Genomic DNA, 20,164 nt, shown 5'->3' on the forward strand with positions numbered 1-20,164 from the left:
TGGCATCAATCCTCCAACTCTGTCAGCTCAGCTGTCTCCTCCACCCGCTGTTCCGCTCGTACTGTTTGTTCCTTCGTGGTCGCCGTACGTCATTGTTGACAACAATCATGGCGTCCTCAATGTCACTTCTGGGCCTGGGGCGTCTATCTGTGATTAATGCGGCTACTAAAGTGTTCCTGAATCCTATCAGGTAATTGCATATTAATTTTTTGTTAGGTTTTAGTCTCGCAGGTGTTGCTATGAGTCATTCCGTGTGAAATATTTGACTAAAGACGAAGCAAGTAGGCCGTGTGTCTGTCATATCACAGGCTAACAAGTGATAGTAAGCTAGCCAGCGTCAAAGCTTAATGCAATCAAATAAAGCATGTTTTTCGTTTTTTATTGAGCACAAAATGAGAGTTTACACCTTTATTTAAGTTTGTGCGGGTATACTTTGTCTTTAAAGTGCCTGGACTCTAAGCTAATTTCAATGTTATCCAGTGTCCTTACCATCCTTACAGCACTCGGCTAGCCAGCTAATTAGCTAATGCTAGGTCCAGCTAGTCATGAAATAAGTTTAAGAGCAAACGCAATTAAATGTTGTTCGATGCTCACTGATCTACATAACATGTGCTGCATACTATCACTAATTTATGGCGAGAAAGGGGACTTTATTAAATAACAGACCTCACTGGAAAGGCCAATATCACTAACTGACAGCTAACGTTACGGTGAAGTAGGGAGTATACTGCCGGCTGCAAAGACACCAACAAATATATCATTAAAATAACTAAATAAAACCTATATTTTCATGTTTAGTCACAGCGCATTTCTTGTTGTAACAGACACCTCTGCAATTATATTACTATGACTTTATTTAGCATATTTCATACAGAAAGATGTAGCCTGATATGCTTCATGAAACATGGACAAAACATAAAAGAGTGGTTTAAAGTTATGAGCTGTCACATTAATGTATATTCTGTTGGTGTCAGTACTATTCATAATGTGTAGTGTATATTATCACCTTATAGGACACGTTCACCGTTTTTCAAGTCTGTCTCAAAACAATAGTCAGGTGCCCAAATGACATCTGAAAGAGGGTTTTTTTTTTTTTGTTTTTTTTTTTTGCCATAATCATTCCTTCTGTTCATACTGACCATTAGAAGATACCTTCATAATGCACTTACAAAGTATGTGATGGGGGACAAAATCCACAAGCCTCCTTTTTTGGAAAAATGTATTTAAAAGTTTATCTGAAGCTAATATGAAGCTTCAGATAAACTGTCCAGTCCATCCAAATTAGTCAAATCAAGTAGATATTTTTCAAGGTTACAGTCTTTTTAGTGCCAAAGTCCCTGTTTTTGTTACTATACTTGTACTGCAGCTCAACAGGGAAACACTGTTTGAGGAAACACAATGAGGGAATTTTATGCTAAAAAGACTGTAAATGTGACATCCACTTGATATGGCTAACTAAGACCGCTGAAGCTGCATATAAGCTTCAGATAAACTTTAAATTGTTGCACAAAATGACTGAGTGGACATGCTGTGGATTATGTCCCCCATCACATGTATTGAAAGTGCATTTGAAGGGTATCTTTTAATAGAATGATTACAGCAAGGAAAACCTCTTTCAGTGGTCATTTGGGCACCTGGCTGTTATTTTGAGATAGTCTTGAGAAATTGTGAACTGTCCTTTTAAGGCGGTAACATATGCTACTTACTATGAATAGTACTGAAAAGAACAGAATGTCCATTAATATAATAGTTCATTGTGTTACCTTGGGCTTGTGGAAACAGTGATTTACATTTTTCACCTTTTCTGACATTTTATAGACCAAATGATTAATCAATTAAGAGAAAATAATTGATAGATTAATGGATAATGAAAGTAATTGTGAGTTTCAGTCCTAATGTCACTAGATACTATTTGGAATTATGGATAATGTCATATTTTAACAGTATTGTAACACGACAACCAGCAGCTATTTCTGAACTAATTTGGCAGACTAGCTTAATGAAATGAACAGTGACTTTGTTACCTTATCAACAATAGTAATGATTTTATTTTCAGTCCACAATATTGCCACATAACAAGAAACTGATTTAAAAATATCTCCCAGCTCTAGTTCAGCATGTGGACTAGTTGACAGTGGTTGGTGTTTATGAAGTACGATGTCCTCTGTAACCACATTTGTGCTTAAGTCTGCAATGTATGATGGTCATAAACAACATAGATTAATGTGAACATTAAGGCAAGGTAGAGCAGCAGTTTCATCAGAATTTTTCAAGCAATATCAGAGTTTATCAGGGCTTCAACTTACGTTAATTTTCTTTATTGATTAATATGCAGATTAGCTATTTGATTAACCAGTTGATTATTATGTCTTAAATTGTAAGAAAGTAGTGAAAATGCCCATTTTTATTATCAAAACCCAGGGCAACATCTTAAAATTTCTTGTTTTATATAGCCAACAGTTCAAAATCCAAAGATAATTAGTTTTCTATTATATGGAAAAGAAGAAAATTCCCACATTTGAGAAGCTGGAACAGATGAACGTTTGGCAATAGTCGCCAATTCATTTTCTGATGATTAACTTATTGATTAAATGGCTTAATTTCAGTTTGACAATTTCATAATGCGTGATCCAGTGTATTTTGTAGAAGGAGATTTTTATTACTTTTAGGATTGTTTTGCTTGACTAAATAAAACCATATGGCCTTCTTAGCTTTTATAAGAAGACTTATCGTGCAAATAAAATAATAAATGTCATGTTTGATTGCGTTGCTTAATCATGAGATGCATGGTTTTGTTCAAGTGAAAATGCTATTGTTGAATCAGAAATGAATGTCACGGCCTAAACGTGAGTTAATAAAGATACTAATGATAACAAATGGAGGCCTTTAATTACTAAAACAGATTGTTGGCTAAAATGGTTGGCTTTCGTAATGGAAGAAGATAAAATCCAGATCAATATTTTTAAGAAATAATGCAACAAACTGTTACATATGGTCCTCATTTGCAGAGTAATGCATTTTACTTGAGGTTTGAACCAAGAAATGTTCATTAATTGTTTGACCTTTGATTAAACATTTACTTTATCAAATGTGACATTGTAAATTTGTGTATTGCATCAGCAGACAAAAGCTCTCTGGGTTTAATTTATAATCCGAGAAATGGAAAAAATTAGGCAACTGCTCTCATATATTTGGGTTTTTTACCTGGTAAATGACTAAACCTAATTATTAGTTATTAGGGAATTTTTAATCCGTTGACTAATCTGTTGATAAACCAATCATTTCAGCACTTGAAATAATATTACAAGGTTTTGATCATCCAACCTTCATCAGATACAGTCATATCTATTATACCTTTTTCTTTAGGTGTTTTAAGGAACAGAATATCAAAATATTACGAATTAAAAACATATTTATGTTGAACATTTACACCTGAAACCATTGTTGTGTCAGTCACAGTGGTGTGCTTCACTTCTTTACTTTAATTGTAATATAAGCCCATACAAGGGGAATTCTTGGTGTAAAATTCCTACATTTAAAATAAATATAAAATTGTGAAAATGTGATTATCTGGCATTATGTGGAATATGATTATCTGGAGTTGTCCCACCCTGGCGGGGCCATGATGGCACGTTGCTGTTTTGTGACAGGACACGGCTGCACATTCACAAAGAGCTACACAGTCCTCTACTGACAGATGACCACAGCCAACATTAAGCACGTCCTGTCATTAGGATGAGAACGAGAGTCTGCCAGAGATTCACCAGACAGAACTAATAGGTGGTGGGGGGATTCCCTCCTTGTTTCTTCCTTTTCACTGTATCCTTGCCCAGCCGCGTCCTCCAAGATAGTCAGCAGTTGCAGAGTGTAACTTGTTTGTGTAATGTTGGTCTTTGTTGCTCGCCTGCCTTTGGCGGTTTTTGATTTGCATGTAATGTCTGTCTAATGGTTTTCAGGTCTACAAGCACATCAACATCGAGGCTGGCAGAGAAACCAGGACAAGACACGCAACTTATTACAGTTGATGAGAAATTGGTAAGGATCCCTCCCTGTTCAACGTGACACACAGATTGGTTTTTGTCTGTTCCACTGTCTTCCAATTAGACAGTGCATTTCCACTTTACTGGAAAAATTGTTAAAAAACTCTCCTAATCCGCTGCCAAAGTGAGCTTGTATAAGACAGTAGGCTTTTGTAACAGTGTGATGGTAATGGCAAATGTTACCATTGGTAGATCCGTGTATGCTCACAGCTCCCATTAATCCTCTCTTGTTTGATGACAAGGTATCAAAGATAACTAGTGAGTATTTAACCAAATTGAGCGTAGGTGAAAACTTAGTTTAATATGAAATGTTTTACACTGAAATTGAGATCAGAAAGATTGAATTTAATTTACCCATATTGCACATTTTATAGGGTTGTCTCTACTGTTCAAAACTACTAGTTAAATGTAAATATATTACAGTTTTTATGGTGTTTTTTTTTTTTTTTTACTCTCCAATATTCTGTCCGCCCCATTTCTATCGATGAGAATACACTTCTCAGTACAGTATAATACTATTTAACACTACCATAAACTACAACGTTCAAAATGACCATGAAGTTGAGTCAACTTCTCTGTAAAACAGTTAAACTTATGTGACCTTCAGCTTTTAGTTCGTGATTCTCAGCTATATTATTTTTGGAGCAACAGCATTAATAAATCGGCTGAGGTAACTTACTCAATCCCAAATTATGTGCTCACAGTGACCATTTTAAAAAAAAATGAGGAAAACAGAAATGAGACTGGGAATCTATTTGTGTCCATACCACAGTAGCATTATTTGTAATATCTACTAATACAATAGTAAGAGTGAGGGTATTGCTGTTTTAGTGAAGGTTCGCCATTATGTGCGTGTGCGTGTGTTGCGTTTTAGCTTCGATGTGTACAACAGAATGTGTTAAACCCAGTTTTTCAGTGACTGGCAGTGATCATTTGAAGTAACGCCAGTGACTTATTATGTAGAACCTCTGACGCTTGCTCCAGGGCTGTCTGATTTGCATCAACAGCAGGATGTTTTGAAATATCTGAAATATTGACATGACATGGTTTGCATATTTTACAGGTCTTATCCAGTTCTGTTTTCTTCTTTACTTCCTATAAACCAAAATGTGATCACACACTGACACTTTTAAATTAGAGCGCTCAGGTTGCAGTCAGTTATCTGGGCTCCATTGCCCTCGAGGCAGTTTACATTTGTAAGCTTAATCTTATGTGTGATTCTCTGGTAATTTAGGTCAATTGGTTTAATTGTAACTGACGCCCAACAGAGTGTTTTTTTTTTTTTTCAAGACTGATTTGTTCTCTTCATCTAATGTTCATCGTTGTAGCTGGAGCACATTTGTATTGTGTATTCTCCTTACTGATGAAAATGTGATTATGGGGATTTGTGTATTGATGCTGAATCAATCAAAGAAATTCACTATATTGAGCTGCAACGATTAGTCAATTAATCAACTAGTCAATTGAAAGAAAATTTAATAGAAAAATATTTTGGTAATCAAATAATCGTAATTTTTAAGCAAAAATGCCAAAGATTTGATGGTTCCAGGTTCTAAAATATGAGATTTTGCTGCTTTTCTTGGTTTTAAATGATAGTTAATTGAATATTTTTTGGGTTTGGATTGTATGTCGGGTAAAAAAAGACATTTGAAGGTGTCACATTGTGTTCTAGGATGTTGTGATAGACATTTTTCACTGTTTCCTACTGTTTTATTAACCAAACAGTTAATCGAGAAAATAATCTGCAGAGTAATCGATTATGAAAATAATCGTTAGTTGCAGCTTTATCACAATGCATTGAAGAATTGATCATTTTTTCCTAACCTTATCCAAAAAAAAAAAAAGGGTCTGTCACCATTTTGTGTACCCTGCATGTGAAGACATGTAAATCGGTTGTGAAATTATAATTTCAAAACGTTTCCACTCAATCCTGTTATTCAGCATTTGGAATTTTGAATAATAGAATCTCTATGAAGTGAAAACGCTGTATTTTTCTCTGTTTACCAAGCAGCTGGAAAATACATCTGTTGCTTTCTTTCAAGGCTTTCCATGAACGGTCATTACGCTTGTCAACTGATGTGGCTTGGACTCACAGCATATCCGTGAAAGCACTTGGTTTCAGTTATAATTGTTTAATCAAAGCTAGTTCGCAGAGCAACAGGTGACTATGAAGCCAGGTGCAGCTGTATTTAGGGTAACTCTATATTTCATCAGACAAGGTCTTTGGTGCCTCTCTTTTCATTAAGTGCTAAAGCAGAGCCTAAACGGCGATAAGCATGCATTTCAAGTGGCCAAGGTCAGAAATGTACCAAATGTACAAAACAAAGAGGGATCTTTTGAAGTGAATGCTTTGTCATTAAAAGACGAAGGAGATAGGAGATAACGCAGAACGAGGGAGTTTAGGGAGAATGTGGGAGTCTGTTGTGGACTTGTTTTGGGGGGTGGTGGGGGGGTAGAGGGGGGGGGGTTTGCTGTGTGTGGGCAGCGTCAGTGCGCTTTTGTCCCAGACCAAAGCTGACCATACTGGCAGACAAACCTTTGGCTGGGCGGAGTGTCTGTCTCTGTCCTCTCAGTAGGGGCCACTGAGAGGAACAGCAGAGGAGAGGAAAAAAAGGGCCTCTAAAAAATGGGGAGGGGGTGAAAGAAAAGAAGCTTGCATGGAAAAAAGTTTGTGAGACACCCTGAGACTCACGAAAAAGACAGTGGCCACTTCAGTGTTGTCGGCCACAGAGGTTCCTTTGTGGCATGCTGTTGCTGGCGACGGCGGGAAGTACTCTAATGCTCACCCAGACAGACCAAAAAGAGAGGCCCTCAGCTGTTTACAGTACAGTGGTCTCCGTCTCACATGGAAGAGGGCAATGAGAGCGCTCTCCCTTTTGGGCATTCAGTGTATATCAGCACGCTAGTCATTCATCAGGCTGTCAATAAGTGTGAATTGCTTTCCGGTTAGACCAATCAAACAAAGGTCTCGATCCACTGAGAGGTTATGCTGGGTTCACGCGCTGTCTCTCTCTCTCACTCTCACTCTCTCACTTACTCTCTCTCCCTCTCTCTCTCTCCCTCTCTCTCTCTCTCTCCCTCTCTCTCTCTCTCGAGCAGCCCCGAGGAGAAAGTAGTGTGCCGCTCGCCTGTGTAGTGAAAATTTCTGAATAACCTAATTTAGATGAGGTTGCATTTTGGCCTGGGCAAACGATATTTTGAATTCTCCCTTCGAATGTTTGTATGACTCATTATCCCGTCCTTAGTTCTCATCTGTCCAAAAAATGCAAACCTCACAGGAACTTGTGTCTCTACAGTTTGTTTAATGGCCATCTCCATTACAGTCAGATTTAGGCTGTGAAGGACAAGAATTGCCTGCGAGGCAAAAATATGAAATCATCCAAGAAGAGGATTTTTAATGGTATTTGTGAGCAGTTTTACTGCAGACGGCAGGCAGAAAAATAATGGGAAACTTTTGACAGGCTAATTGTTGAATCCTCATGTTTTTATAATAATCAAATGATGTGTAATGTGAAAAGCGTCACTTGTAGTGATGAACACACACAGAATTATCATCTGACTCAGTTCTACCGAGCGTCTTTTGACACGTTGTTTTGGTTTTCCAGCCCACGACTTGACTGTTTTGATTAGATCTGCAATGACTAGTCAATTAGTCGATCAACAATAATTAACCGGCAGCTATTTTGATAATTGATAAATTGTTTTAGTCACTTTTAAAGTAGAAAATGCCAAAATTTCATGTCATTTGTGAGGATCTGCTGCTATATTTGGTAAATTCAATATGTTTGGATTTTGGTACAGTTCGATCACCAAGCAGGCAATTTGATGACGTCTTTGAGCTTTAGGAAACTATGACAGACTGTTTTCACTGTTTTCAGGCATTTTATCGACCAAATGATAAATCAAGAAAATAATCAACAGATGAATTGATAATGAAATAATCATTAGTTGCAGCCCTAGTTTTGATTCACCCTTACCACATCAGCGTTGTTTTCAGCAGTAGCAGGCAAAGAGCTGAAGATACTTCCCTCAGGTGTGAGTGGAGACCAAAACCAGAGGAAAAAGAGAATGAATGCTAATGTTGCTCCTTGTCTGATGGATAACATAACTAACAAGTTTGCCGTATCAATTTAAAAGGTGAAAATATGTCAGTTTTGCCGTCCCCAAGTGGTACAAGAAATCAGTTAATGCAGGTTTAAAGTCAAGCTTCTAGTTTTTGTCTAGCTTCTGAATTGTGCTGCTTTGATTTATCTTTTATGTGATAATTATTAGAGTCGTTGGTTTTTGGCTGTCGGTCCGATAAACTATTTTATGATGTTACCTAAGGTGTTAGGAATCTTGATGGCCATTTGTAACTACTTTTAACTAGATTCTATGTTTTTTTTAGACTGAACATGAATTGATTAACTTAGAAAATAACTGGCAGATTGAATGAGCAAAGTAAGTTTGATGCAGACATCGACTGTTTTCATTTCTTTCCTTGTATTAAACATCTCACGAAAATGGAAAAACCTGCCTAAAGTTTTTACATCTTTACAAGAAGATCTTTTTAAAAGCGTTGTCTGAATTTTGGAGATAATTCCAAAGAAAGACCTGCGTGATGGAGCCCCAGTGCCCAGAGCTGTTCCCTAGAGTGCCCATGCCGACCTGCTTTTGTTTGTAATTACTGTTTGATTAAGCATGCTGGGCAGCTCCCAGGGTCCGGCTGGCTGGCCACTGATACACAGCTTTACACGGAATGTCTGCGACCTCCCTCAATTAGAGTCCGGCCTTTTGCTTTACTCTCTGGCCCTTTGCAGAAACAACTGCGCCTATAACCTTAGCAGCTGCTTCAATATGCGATAATACAACATCTCCCACATATGCCTGAGTGGCTGAGTGGCTGGGTGTCTAGTCCTGCTTCAGCCGTGGCCAAGTGCGCTCCCTCTCTCCACATAAAGACAACACCATAATCTTAAAGCGCTTGTGAAGCCTTGTTATAGAGTTCTCTAAAGGCACTGGGGTTTTACAAGACAGAGGGGGACCGTTATTAGAGTGCAGGGAATTGAGGGGGAAGGACGGAGGAATAAACGGGGAAGGGAAGAGCTCCTTGTCCTTGAATTGGTAAGCCCATATGATGCTTGGCATGTTTAGTTTACTAATCTGAAATCTCTGGTTTCTTGCAAATTAAGAGCACACCGCTGGTTTGGCGAGTCACATCACATCTGGACAAAAGATGTGGGATTTGATTTTGGTAACATAGTTGAGTCTAAAAGAAGGTTGTTGATTGTTTTTTAAAGCCCTACATTGAAAGATCCTGAGGCTGTCAGTCAAGATTTATCACACTAAGATATCAGAAAACGCTCCGATACAAAAGTCACTCAAGGGTGCTGTTGTTCAGCGCTACGCAATTGGACACGCTAGTTTGCTTAGTGACACTTGGGAACTCAATTTCTGCAGAATTAAATGTGTTTTTTAAGTGTGTCATTGAGCAAAGTACCTTCAACCGCTCCAATCTCAAACTGGTATTTGCTGTCACATTTAAAAAAAACTGTAAGAAAACCTGTGTGCAGGACAACGAAGAAAGAGAATCATAATAAAACACGAGCTATCCCAAGTATGGGGTTATATTTAGCACAAGCAGTTTAAGTCTGCAGTACAGGGGTGTATATTCTCTAAGCCTGTCTAGTCTCAGACACAGAGTGACCTACAGTGGAGCAGACCACATTCACCACCCCACCCCCCTTCCTCTCCCTCTCATCCTTCTCTCCTACCCTTCCTCCCTCCTTCACACATAGACAACTTAAGTGTCTGTTTTGTCTGGTTGCCCTCTCATAAGGCGCGCTTACGCGAAAAAATCTCTCGGCTCAAGTTTGGAGTAGTGGGTCAGAGGATGTTGGTCTTTGAAGAGTGCCAGACAAGAGGCTTTATTATGTATCATCCACTAAATAGTATTTCATTCATTAACACTCTCTTCCATAGAGACTAAGCCTCTTAAGAGGACTCCTCAGCCTTGTCAGCGCTGGCTAGTTTTAGGAAGTGTCTAGCTGCTAAGTGTAGTGTTTGCAGAGTGGATAAAAAAAGGCTGGTTGCTACTTCTGTTTGTCTGCTCTTCCATTTATTCATTAGTTAGAAGATGGCAGCTCTTTTCCATATTTTCCCTCCCATGTCTTTTTCCTTCCAAGCTGTTAATTGTAGGTTATCGTTAAAACAAAAGGCCGTTCTGAACATAATTTGTGTTTCTTTTTGAATTTACGACATATCACGTACTACTTCGCAAGGTGTACTGTTGTTGCACTATTTTAGGGCTACAACTAACGATTATTTTCATTATCAATTCATCTATTTTTTTTTTATTAATCTGTTGATCTTTCAGATCAGAAAATATCCAAAAAATAGTGCCAAATGTCCATCACAGGTTCCTAGAGCTTAAGTGGAAATCTCAAGAATATCTATGAGTCCAAAACTGAAAGATGTAGTAAACATAATATCTGTGAGTTAATCTGTTAGCGTCTGCAACTTGATCTAAAATCACAAAAATTGGTTTCTATTGACATTCTGTCTGCTCTATGTTAGTGTCATTCATCAGTTGTTTCAGGTTGGTCCCATTAGTTTTATTTCACTTGTTTTGGGATATAGACAGCTATTAGGTTGTTTAAAGGAGTTTTAAGTTGTCTTTAGGATGTAATATTTAGATTCTATTTCTGATTTGTAACTGCAGTGTTTCACTCTGATATTTTGATCTACTTTGAGACATGTTTTGTGTAATTTGTTTCATGTTGTTTGTCTGTACTCACTGTTGTTGCCTATCTTGGCTGGGACACTTCTGAGGAAGTGATTTCTGATCTCAACAAGGTTTTCCTGGTTAAATACAAGTTAAAAAAAACACAGACAAGAGCAGCAAATCCTCAATTTAAGCAGCTGGAACCTGAGAATGTTTTGCAATTTTACTTGATAAATACCACACGCATCATTTATAAGTTGTTTATATTGCATTTTACTTCTAAAAGGCCATTTGAACAAGTGTCTTTGAGATGCATCTCAAAGACAAACAAACAAGCGTGTCCAGATCCAGGATATTCATAAACGACCCTCCCACACCTCCTCTATCCTGCCTTTCTGATCCTCACCGGTATGTGTAACGTGAGATTCGAGATGACCCTCACGCCAGCTGCTTCTCGTTCTCTCGTGCTGAACCGCACCACACACCCACACATGAGCAAGCAACATAATATTTGTTTCTATTAGAGACGCCCCCTATGTCCAATCAGTAATTGGCACGCTTTGTACACTTCAAAGACGTCTGAAGGTGGGAACCGGCGGAGACTGATGAGTGAGGCTCTTGGTCTGGGTGTGGGCCGGACACTGGGGGGTTAAGGGTGATGTGTTTGGGCTTTCACCACATGCTGACTCAACATGATTCAGCTCGGCTGACCCTGTGACCCCTCCTGGCTGCCAAGCTGCAGTTTTGGCATACGGGCGTTCGTGCTCTGATAGGCTGACCGTACTCGTGTCACGGCTTTCACGATGTCCACCGCGACCCATCACAGGGTGGAAGAGAAGCTAGAGATGTTTTCTCTGAGCCAGTCGTGCACAGACGTCCGTTATTTGTTTGTCTGTTTGGTCACTGTTCTAACAGGAAAATACACTGTATACCTCAGTTTGGATTTATAAACCCTAACAAGTTTTAAAAATAGGAGTTCAAGGAACGATGTGTTTAGAAGATGTGACCCACTATTTGGCCTGTTTTTCTAGGATCAGAAGACACGCATGTCCAGTTTAGGGCTGCAAATACTGATTATTTTCATTATCGATTGACCTGTTGATTGTTTTTTCAATTATTCAAAATAGTATCATCATCATCAGATGTCTTGTTCTGTCCGACCAACAGTCTAAAACCCAAAGATATTCAGTTTACAGTAATATTAAACAGAGAAAAGACGCAAATCGTCACTTTGGAAAAGCCAAAACCAGAGAATGTTTGATGTTTTGCTTCATAAATGACTCAATTATTTGATTATAAAAATCATTTGTGATTAGTTACCGGTTGTAGAAGCTAACTAGTCATTACAGTACTAGTCTGGTTTGTTTGTTTGGGATCCCCTTATGAATAGTTATTAATTAAAATCCAACAAATATGTTCATTCCACTGTTTCAATACCGTAGCTTCATGTTTTGTCTTTCTCACATAGTCTTCGCTCACCAGTTAATAGGAGAGTTGATCATTTTCACAACTAATAATTGAGCCGTCCAGGATCATTGCAAGAACAGATGTGAATGTCCTTTTTATGGTTTGTTTTAGGTTTAAAATAATCCTCTTTTTCTAAATGGGCACAAAGGGAGTATCAAGTGATTGAGTGAAAAAGACGCGGCTATTCAATTCACTAAGTGAATGAACAGTAATGTGTTCAGAAGACATGGTCCTTACACTCACCTCTTTTCAAGTCCTCGCCTACACTCTGCCAAAACCCCATGACGCTCCAAGCCCCACAGTATGAACCACTATTCAAAGCGTCCCATGCAGTTGATATTTTCATCAAAATTGGCTGTAGAAAAAATTCAAGTGATGTGCGTACCTTTTATATTACAATTTTCTTAAAGACATGTAAAAAAATGTTTTTTTAAAGCTTGTTTTCTTACCAGCAAACCACTTTTTTTTTTTTAGAGAAAATTACATTTGGTTTCTTGGCAAAGATAACCCTTCACAGAAATGCCTTACATACTACAAATATCCTTAAACTGTCCTTCCATTTGGAGCAGATCTGCAAATGATATCAAAAAGACTACAGAGACCATATTTTATATCACTGAGCCGGCAAAACTGGGTCTCATATTCCACTGTATAAACTGTGGGAAATTAACTGCAGGAAATTCAGACATTGACCTGCAAATCATCCAAAACTGACAAGATGTGCTAAACTATATGGAGACAGTATTGGCTGGAAGACAGTTTGAGTAAGTTCAGTGTTAAACACATACAGTAATAGATGCTTTCTCTGAGTCTGGGTCCAGACCAACACGTCTATGATTTATTTAGTGATTCAAAAAGATGAGGTGTTGTGTACATTAACAGCTGTTTGAATGGTTTGAAAAAAAACAATTGAGGTGATTATAGCTGTGTAGCAAGATTAAGAAAAGGGGATGTCACCTTCCTGTGCCAGAGCCAGACAAATAGCATCAGAAAAACGGCCACAATGATCTTGAAAAGCGTGCATGAGAATGACGCAGGTATACAGGTTGTTGTAAGTCAACGTACAGAAACGACGGCCCTTAATTCACCGTATTTCTTTGAACAGTGTGACAGGACAAACATGTCAGTAGCTGCTTTTGAATCAGAGCAAAATAACAACCCTTCCCCAAGAGAAAACGCTAACATGAGCAGGATGATAAATAACCAAATGTTCTCGTAAGTGGATTCTACCAATTCGAATATGATGGGTAGCTTATTAACCAACTATAGAAATGACACATCTATGCATAGAGCAATTAGTACCTGGATGGACTTGAAATATCCGTTACATTCACCTGAACACAGTTTATATCACAAATGTTTGATTTAGCTTTTTTTTTTTGCACCTCAATACCCCTCCAAGAATAAGAAGTAGTGTCTGTTTAAATAAGCACTGCTATATTCCTTATACTTTTGTTGCTGATATGTGAGTATTTTCTTCTGTTTTTCCCACTTAGTCATACAGAATTTTTTTTTCTCTTGTTTACACAAAAATCATCCAACCAGGTCTCTGTTGGAGCACTAGGGCTAACAGCTTTCAGCATTCTGGTGGGCCCAGCGGCCCCACAGCGACAAGCCCCTATGCTCTTTATTTGGCATGTAGCCTGGAGGTGTCAGAAATATCGACACGCTTTCACGTGACGGAGACTTTGCTAGCTTTTCCCCCCCCTTTCTTAAGCTCTGCATTCTGTCTGCCCAGCCAGGTATTGTAGGGCTCCGTGAAGGCCCTGTGAATAGTGTCAAACTTGATAGTTCTCATTTTGCTTCCTGTACATGGCAGAAGAAAAAGTGCCCACCGTGTGGGTTTTCCTTTTGTGATGGCCCTCTCTAGTCTTCCTGGGAACACACCACATTCCAGCCACAATCATTCCCTTTGTGAATCCTGGTATTGTGGGTGAGTCCGTTATGCCGATAACCCTCCTAGCTTTCAGTGTAATGCATGCAAGTATCATAGAAGTCTAGACTCGTATTTGTGCAAACAATGCCAGATAATGAGCAGAGCTTTTATTATGACACATCCTCCCTCATTCATGAAGGACCTTTTGTGCTCATCCACGCCTAAGATGTGATTTAAGGTCTGCTACATCTGGACAAATTATTGCACGAGTTTACCATAAATGGGCCTCATGTGTCAGTTATGGTTTATGTAACGTACATACGCGTAACCATAGTCTGGCCTGCTAATCCCAAGGGCATAATTTCTAATGCGTCTCGGAGAGGGATTTTCATGCATCTATCCCACAGAACAGAGCAGACCACAGAGCTGCTAAATGTTCCTAACTGCAAATTTGATTTACCTCAACTGAAACGTTACTTCATATTTTTTTTTAATGATTTTTTTTTTTTTTTTTTTATCTTTCCCTTGATTCACAACTCCAAATGTGTTATGGATCACTGTGAACAAAGTATTTTAATGGTTTTTGCCTTTTCTCCAGAACTGTCAGGAAATTCTTCTTAGTTCTAGCTTTTGGAGTTCTCCTGAACCTTATCCACCGAAGATAAAAACTTTACTCCTGCAGAAGGTAACATTTTAAAACAAGTTTGATTACCTGCTGCAGTCTCCAAGTTGGAAAAAAAAAAAAAAAAAAAAAAAACCTTGGCACCCCATTTTGTTGCTCTCTCGCACTGTCTTGTGTGTTATTGTGTCATGAACCATCCACCATTCCCCCTTTGGTGAAGAGAACATGTTTTTCTCCTCTGTGACAAGAAGGAATTGTTAAGGTTAAGTAGATAGGGCAGCCGGAAATAATTACCAAGCACTTGTGAAGTTTTTTCCCCCTTTTGTCCTTCTTTTCCTTTTCATTTGAACAATCTTTTCAATGTGCAGATCTTGTTTATGATTAAATTCAGTCTGGTCTTGCCTCTTAGCATGGCAAAAGACATTTCACTGAAACAAGCAGTAGTTCAGCAGTTGGACCTGTAATTTACAAGGCTTAAATACCACTGGAAGCTCCTTTGCCAAAGGAAAGGCGGGCTTTTGTGTGGAGTTCATGCAAAACGACCCCCTTTCTACAAATCAACTGGCAGATGACAGACAATGATGAAAATTTGATTCTTTGAAGTTGTAATGGCCATTGAAATGTGTAAAATTCTTGAATTGAAAGGAGAGCGCCCTGGAAAGCCCTCAGTCTTGGGTGGCTGCTGCCTGCGTGCTGGGAGGTTCGTCTGTGTTTTGTCGCCCACTTCCCATTGCTTGTTTGCTAATTCCCTGAAGAATTGGACCAGATCCTTGATAGGAGCTTGAAGGGGCTCCAGTTGCTCAGGAATATGCATTTACGCCCCAAAGGCCCCTCCTCCTCCTCCTTGTTGCGCTGGCCTACTTTCTGATGGTCTGGAATAAATCACCTCAAGTATTAGGCATTAATTTCATCCACCTAGATGCACAAGAAGGCAGTAATATGGCTACAATATTCTTATTTTCTTTTTGTGCTAAAAGTGTATTGAATTTAACGTTTTAAGAACACAAATAACTTGAATTACTGAACTTGTTCCTTGAGATACTAGATCCATTGAACTCTATTGGAAATTTACAAGCAATATAACAAAAAATAAAAATCACAGCAAACTTCTGACGGGTTAAAACACACAAAACATTCATATGTAATTGTAACTGGTGTGCTGGTAAAGCTAAAAATGCCCGCAGGCTTGTGCGGCTCCCTTGAAGAGTGAACAAAACATCTCAGAAACAATAAAAACACAATCCACATACCTAGTTTGTTATTTTATTGTGCCAATAAAAAGTATTCACTCGTCGGACATTTTTATATTTAATCGTTTTTCTGACAATGAAGATGTATTTTAGCTTCTTTTGACCCCAATAAATCTCTGCAGATTAGAGTGAAGTACAAAAATATAAAACATCATGTTATTTATCACGTAAGTACTTTTTATAGGCACTGAACATTTTCCTAACCCCTTCGCCCAATTTTTCTGACATTAAGAACATGTTGTCAGTCCTCGAAGTTGAACACCTGCGAGCTAACTTTCGGATGACCCTCCTTTAATAACACGCACACATACATCTCTGCACAAACTCAGAGAAAAAGACATCAGTCACCAAGTCAAACCAAAGTCCAGGACGACAGCTGGCTGGTGTGTCACCAAAAACATGTCAGTTTTTTATTTTCATATGTCAAAGAGGACTGTAGAAGCATGATTGCGAAGTTTCGACTGCTCTGTTGAAGCTTAGTTGAACCCTCTTTTTAGTTCTTCTAGTTGCAATAATGGTTTCATCTGAAATACACCAGTACAATTCTTTTGTCCGTTTATTAATAATTAATTGTAATGTTATATTATTTTGCTGAGTTGTCTGGCTAGTCTAATGTAGAAACAGTAGAGGACATGATATAAAGATAATTATTTGTCAAATGTGAAACTGATTTTAGCGTTAACTCAGGATTATCACCCAAAAGATTGAGTGTTGCTTGAAAATTAGGAGCTGGAATGGGGTCAAGGACTCACAGCACATTAGTATGAACATTTATTTGTAACATAAGATTATTATTAAGTGCATTTATGAGAACAAATTTGATTAAAAGACCTTTCTATAAAGAATGGACATGTCATTGTCTTGGCTCTCCAGTCTTAAATCTACATAAACCTGTTTGTGTTTTATTTCTGTTTGCTTCTAGGACATCACCAGCCTGACAGGAGTGCCAGAGGAGCACATCAAAACACGCAAGGTTCACATCTTTGTGCCGGCCAAAACGGCCATGCAGTCAGGAGTCAACAGCACAAAGAAGTGGAAGATGGACTTCGATACCAGAGAGCGCTGGGAGAACCCACTGATGGGCTGGGCCTCAACGTAAGAACTACGTTCTCTACAACACATACACTGAAATCTTTCATGATTATTTTAATGGAGGTTTGCTGAGTCTGCATGACTTTTAGCAAATAATTGTTGGTTTATTTTATGTATATATATCCCCAAATCACAACTTTGCCTCAGAGGACTTTATGACTGTGTCTGTACATATGATAACATACAACACCTTTGCTATAAAGTTTTTGAAATTTGGATAATAAAACATTTACTTATGATATTTAATTCAGTGACTATTGTGTGCTAACATGAGTTTTTTTGCCTTTCAGTGCTGATCCCTTGTCCAACATGGTGCTCAGTTTCTCCTCCAAGGAAGATGCCATTGCTTTTGCTGAGAAAAACGGTAAAAATCTAAAACATTAAAGCAAGATTTTTGTATAGGACAAAATATAACAGTGAATATAATGTCTCTACTAATCGTGGGCAATTGGTTCAGCTTTAAAATTGACATGAGTATCCCAGATACTCTTGAGTTTAATTTAATTCAATCTGTGGGATGAACAGAATAAATGAACAGATCATTAGACAGACAGTAAATCACATTAAAAAACACACACACACACAATTTAAAGACATTAATTATTAGTTGTACTATTAGAGGTAGTGGTAGTACGTCACTGTTATTAGTAGGAGGGTTGTGATATTGAAAACATTTGAGGTTGTCAGTTTTTTGGCATTTACAACATCAGAGAGTGATTTAGTCAGCACAAGAGTAACTGGATTTTATCTGATCTCTAAATATGCGCTCTGATCCCATCTAAAGTAGAATCACTTACAGCATCTTATGTAACACATATCATCACTAGATGGTGACTAACAGTGTCTGTTTATTTCTTTTTGGTCATAAACGCAGTTATACTTTGAGCAGTCACACTTCTGTGATTTTTAACATGTTGCATAGATACAATACACATGGAATATGTAGGAAATGACATATTGGAAACTAGGTATGAAAACCTGAATAACAGAACTTTGTAAATGCGACCTGCTGCAGTTTATATTCTCTGCAGAGATAAGTCAGTTATCAGATTCTTGAAGATAAACTCATTTTGACTATTATTTGTTATATTCACAACTTATAAAACCTCTCAGAGTAGTAGTAGTATCAGGTGGTCGTTATAGTAACAAATACTAACCTTTATGGTAACAAATGCACCTGATGACAACGAGTGGGCGTCATAAAAAAAAAATAAAAATCAAGCAATAAAACTTTATTTAATACTTTTGATGTGCTAACAAGATCATTACACAATTCCAAACAGACCTGTGTTTAGTTGGAGTTCAATACAGTTTTCTGTCTAGAAACTTTGAACAGAAAGTACACTTCAACTCAAACCATCTGGGAAAGTTTGTTGAAACTAAGCAAAGGAAACTGGCTTACTCTGTTTATTGCACCATGAAAGCGATTAGTGCAGTTCTGACTACACACAGCCTGTTGATGTCTACAAAACACCTCATTGCGGTTGGAACTCGTCCAAAATGAATATACGTGACGTTCTCGCCCTCATCGCTTACGCTGATGTTGTTTTTTCCTTCAGGTTGGAGCTACGACATAACAGAGAAAAGGACCTCAAAGCCTCGGGTGAAATCCTACGGAGCAAACTTCTCCTGGGACAAGAGGACCAGGAGGTCTGCTAAGTAAACTGAAGACGCCCATCTGTTAGTTGGCTTGACCTCAGTTTGTCCCACAGCAGACCTGTATAATTCTTGTCAATAAATGCATAATTATATCTGTGTAAACCAAAAATCTTGAGTCGTTATTACTTTTGTTCCTCAAACATTCACCTCATTACTGACTTCCTAATGTTTTCTGCTTGATTAATGAAGTGTTTGTCCTGCAAGTAGAGTTGAGCAACTGCATAACAAAGGGGTTCATAATTATAAGAATTACAACCTGTTTAAACTAAAGGATAAATATATCTGTAGGCCAAAACCAGTTACATATTTCCTGTTCAAGTATTTGTTCCCATCCTGTTACCTGAATTGTTTTAGAGAGCTGAACAAATGGAATTTAAATAGGAACTTTTCTTACATTTTATTACTTTCTACCACTTTATTACTGCAACATCTGTGCAGTGAGGTTACAGTCTCTTTTATGAGCATTAGTCTAAAATGTGGCTTGTTCGAATTAACCTTCACTGTCTTTTTTTTTTTAATAAGGCCTGTGACATTATTTCTATTGTACAGTTTATTTAAAGTACAACAAATAAATGAAGTTATAAAGTGACAAAACATTGACCCACATAATAGAAGGCTGCAATTATAACAATAACAATTATTGATTTACATGATGAATATCTTCTCGATTAACTGATTCATTATTCGGTAAATAAAATGTTCCTTAAGTCTTCAAAATGACTGCTAAACCCGAAGATATCCAGTTTATTGTCACATAAGACAAAGAAAAAGGCAGAAAATCATCACAAGTGGCAATTTTGCTTTAAAAATGACAATCAAAATAATAGTTTATATGGATAAACTAAAATGTTATGGGGAATAATTAAATTGTACTTCAGTTTTACATAATACACTCTTTGAAAACAGTTAAAGTCAGTTATATTGGTCCTTTCAGGTTCAAAACTCTAACCATCTTTTTCATGCATCCCAGTTTTGTTGTTAAATTCCAAATGGTGAATAAAATTTGTCAGTGTTTTCATGTGGCTGCAGTTCATATGAAACATGAACTGATTTCCATTCCTGGTTTGAAAAAAAAGCCCCTTTAATCTTGTTAGTGGCCTGAAAACAAAATGTCTCAATAACGCAATAAAATTGTAAATTATGACCCATTTTCTTTTCTCCAATTGAGATAAAGATGAGATATGTGGAAAAACCATAAATTCTTTGAAATGCCCAGCTATTCACACTTGACAGTTTACATGTTGCCAGCGCTTGTTTATGCTCTTTGTGTTCAGTAAACAGTGGTGTTACTCTGCGCCGAGTCCCAAACTGCGTGACTGCACTGATATTCACACACCAATCATGGGCGCCTAATTGGTATAGCCCTTCGTTAATTAACGCACTGCATTGCAAATCTCTCACAGCCTTGCGCTCGTTATTTATTTTGTTCTGAACGGCTGGACATGAATGACAGCA

General features: G+C 37.9%; 1 protein-coding gene across 1 annotated transcript; it reads left to right on the forward strand.

The window, feature by feature from the left end:
* Positions 1–32: 32 nt before the first annotated feature.
* Positions 33–18,818, forward strand: ndufs4 (NADH:ubiquinone oxidoreductase subunit S4). Its single transcript, XM_067614872.1, has 5 exons — positions 33–190; positions 3,957–4,035; positions 16,881–17,053; positions 17,341–17,414; positions 18,610–18,818. Exons 1-5 carry the CDS (start codon positions 108–110, stop codon positions 18,711–18,713), a joined length of 513 nt encoding a protein of 170 aa, XP_067470973.1. The 5' UTR covers positions 33–107; the 3' UTR covers positions 18,714–18,818.
* The last annotated feature ends 1,346 nt before the right edge of the window (positions 18,819–20,164 follow it).

This window comes from Thunnus thynnus, chromosome 2 (assembly GCF_963924715.1).
Source record: "Thunnus thynnus chromosome 2, fThuThy2.1, whole genome shotgun sequence".
Lineage (NCBI taxonomy): Eukaryota > Metazoa > Chordata > Actinopteri > Scombriformes > Scombridae > Thunnus > Thunnus thynnus.

What these genes read in the sequence shown, in the direction of transcription:
- ndufs4 (XM_067614872.1), top strand. Translation starts at nt 108, where the DNA reads ATGGCGTCCTCAATGTCACTTCTGGGCCTGGGGCGTCTATCTGTGATT. An exon ending in GTGTTCCTGAATCCTATCAG is followed by an intron (nt 191 to 3,956) that starts GTAATTGCATAT and finishes AATGGTTTTCAG; the next exon opens with GTCTACAAGCACATCAACAT. An exon ending in TTACAGTTGATGAGAAATTG is followed by an intron (nt 4,036 to 16,880) that starts GTAAGGATCCCT and finishes GTTTGCTTCTAG; the next exon opens with GACATCACCAGCCTGACAGG.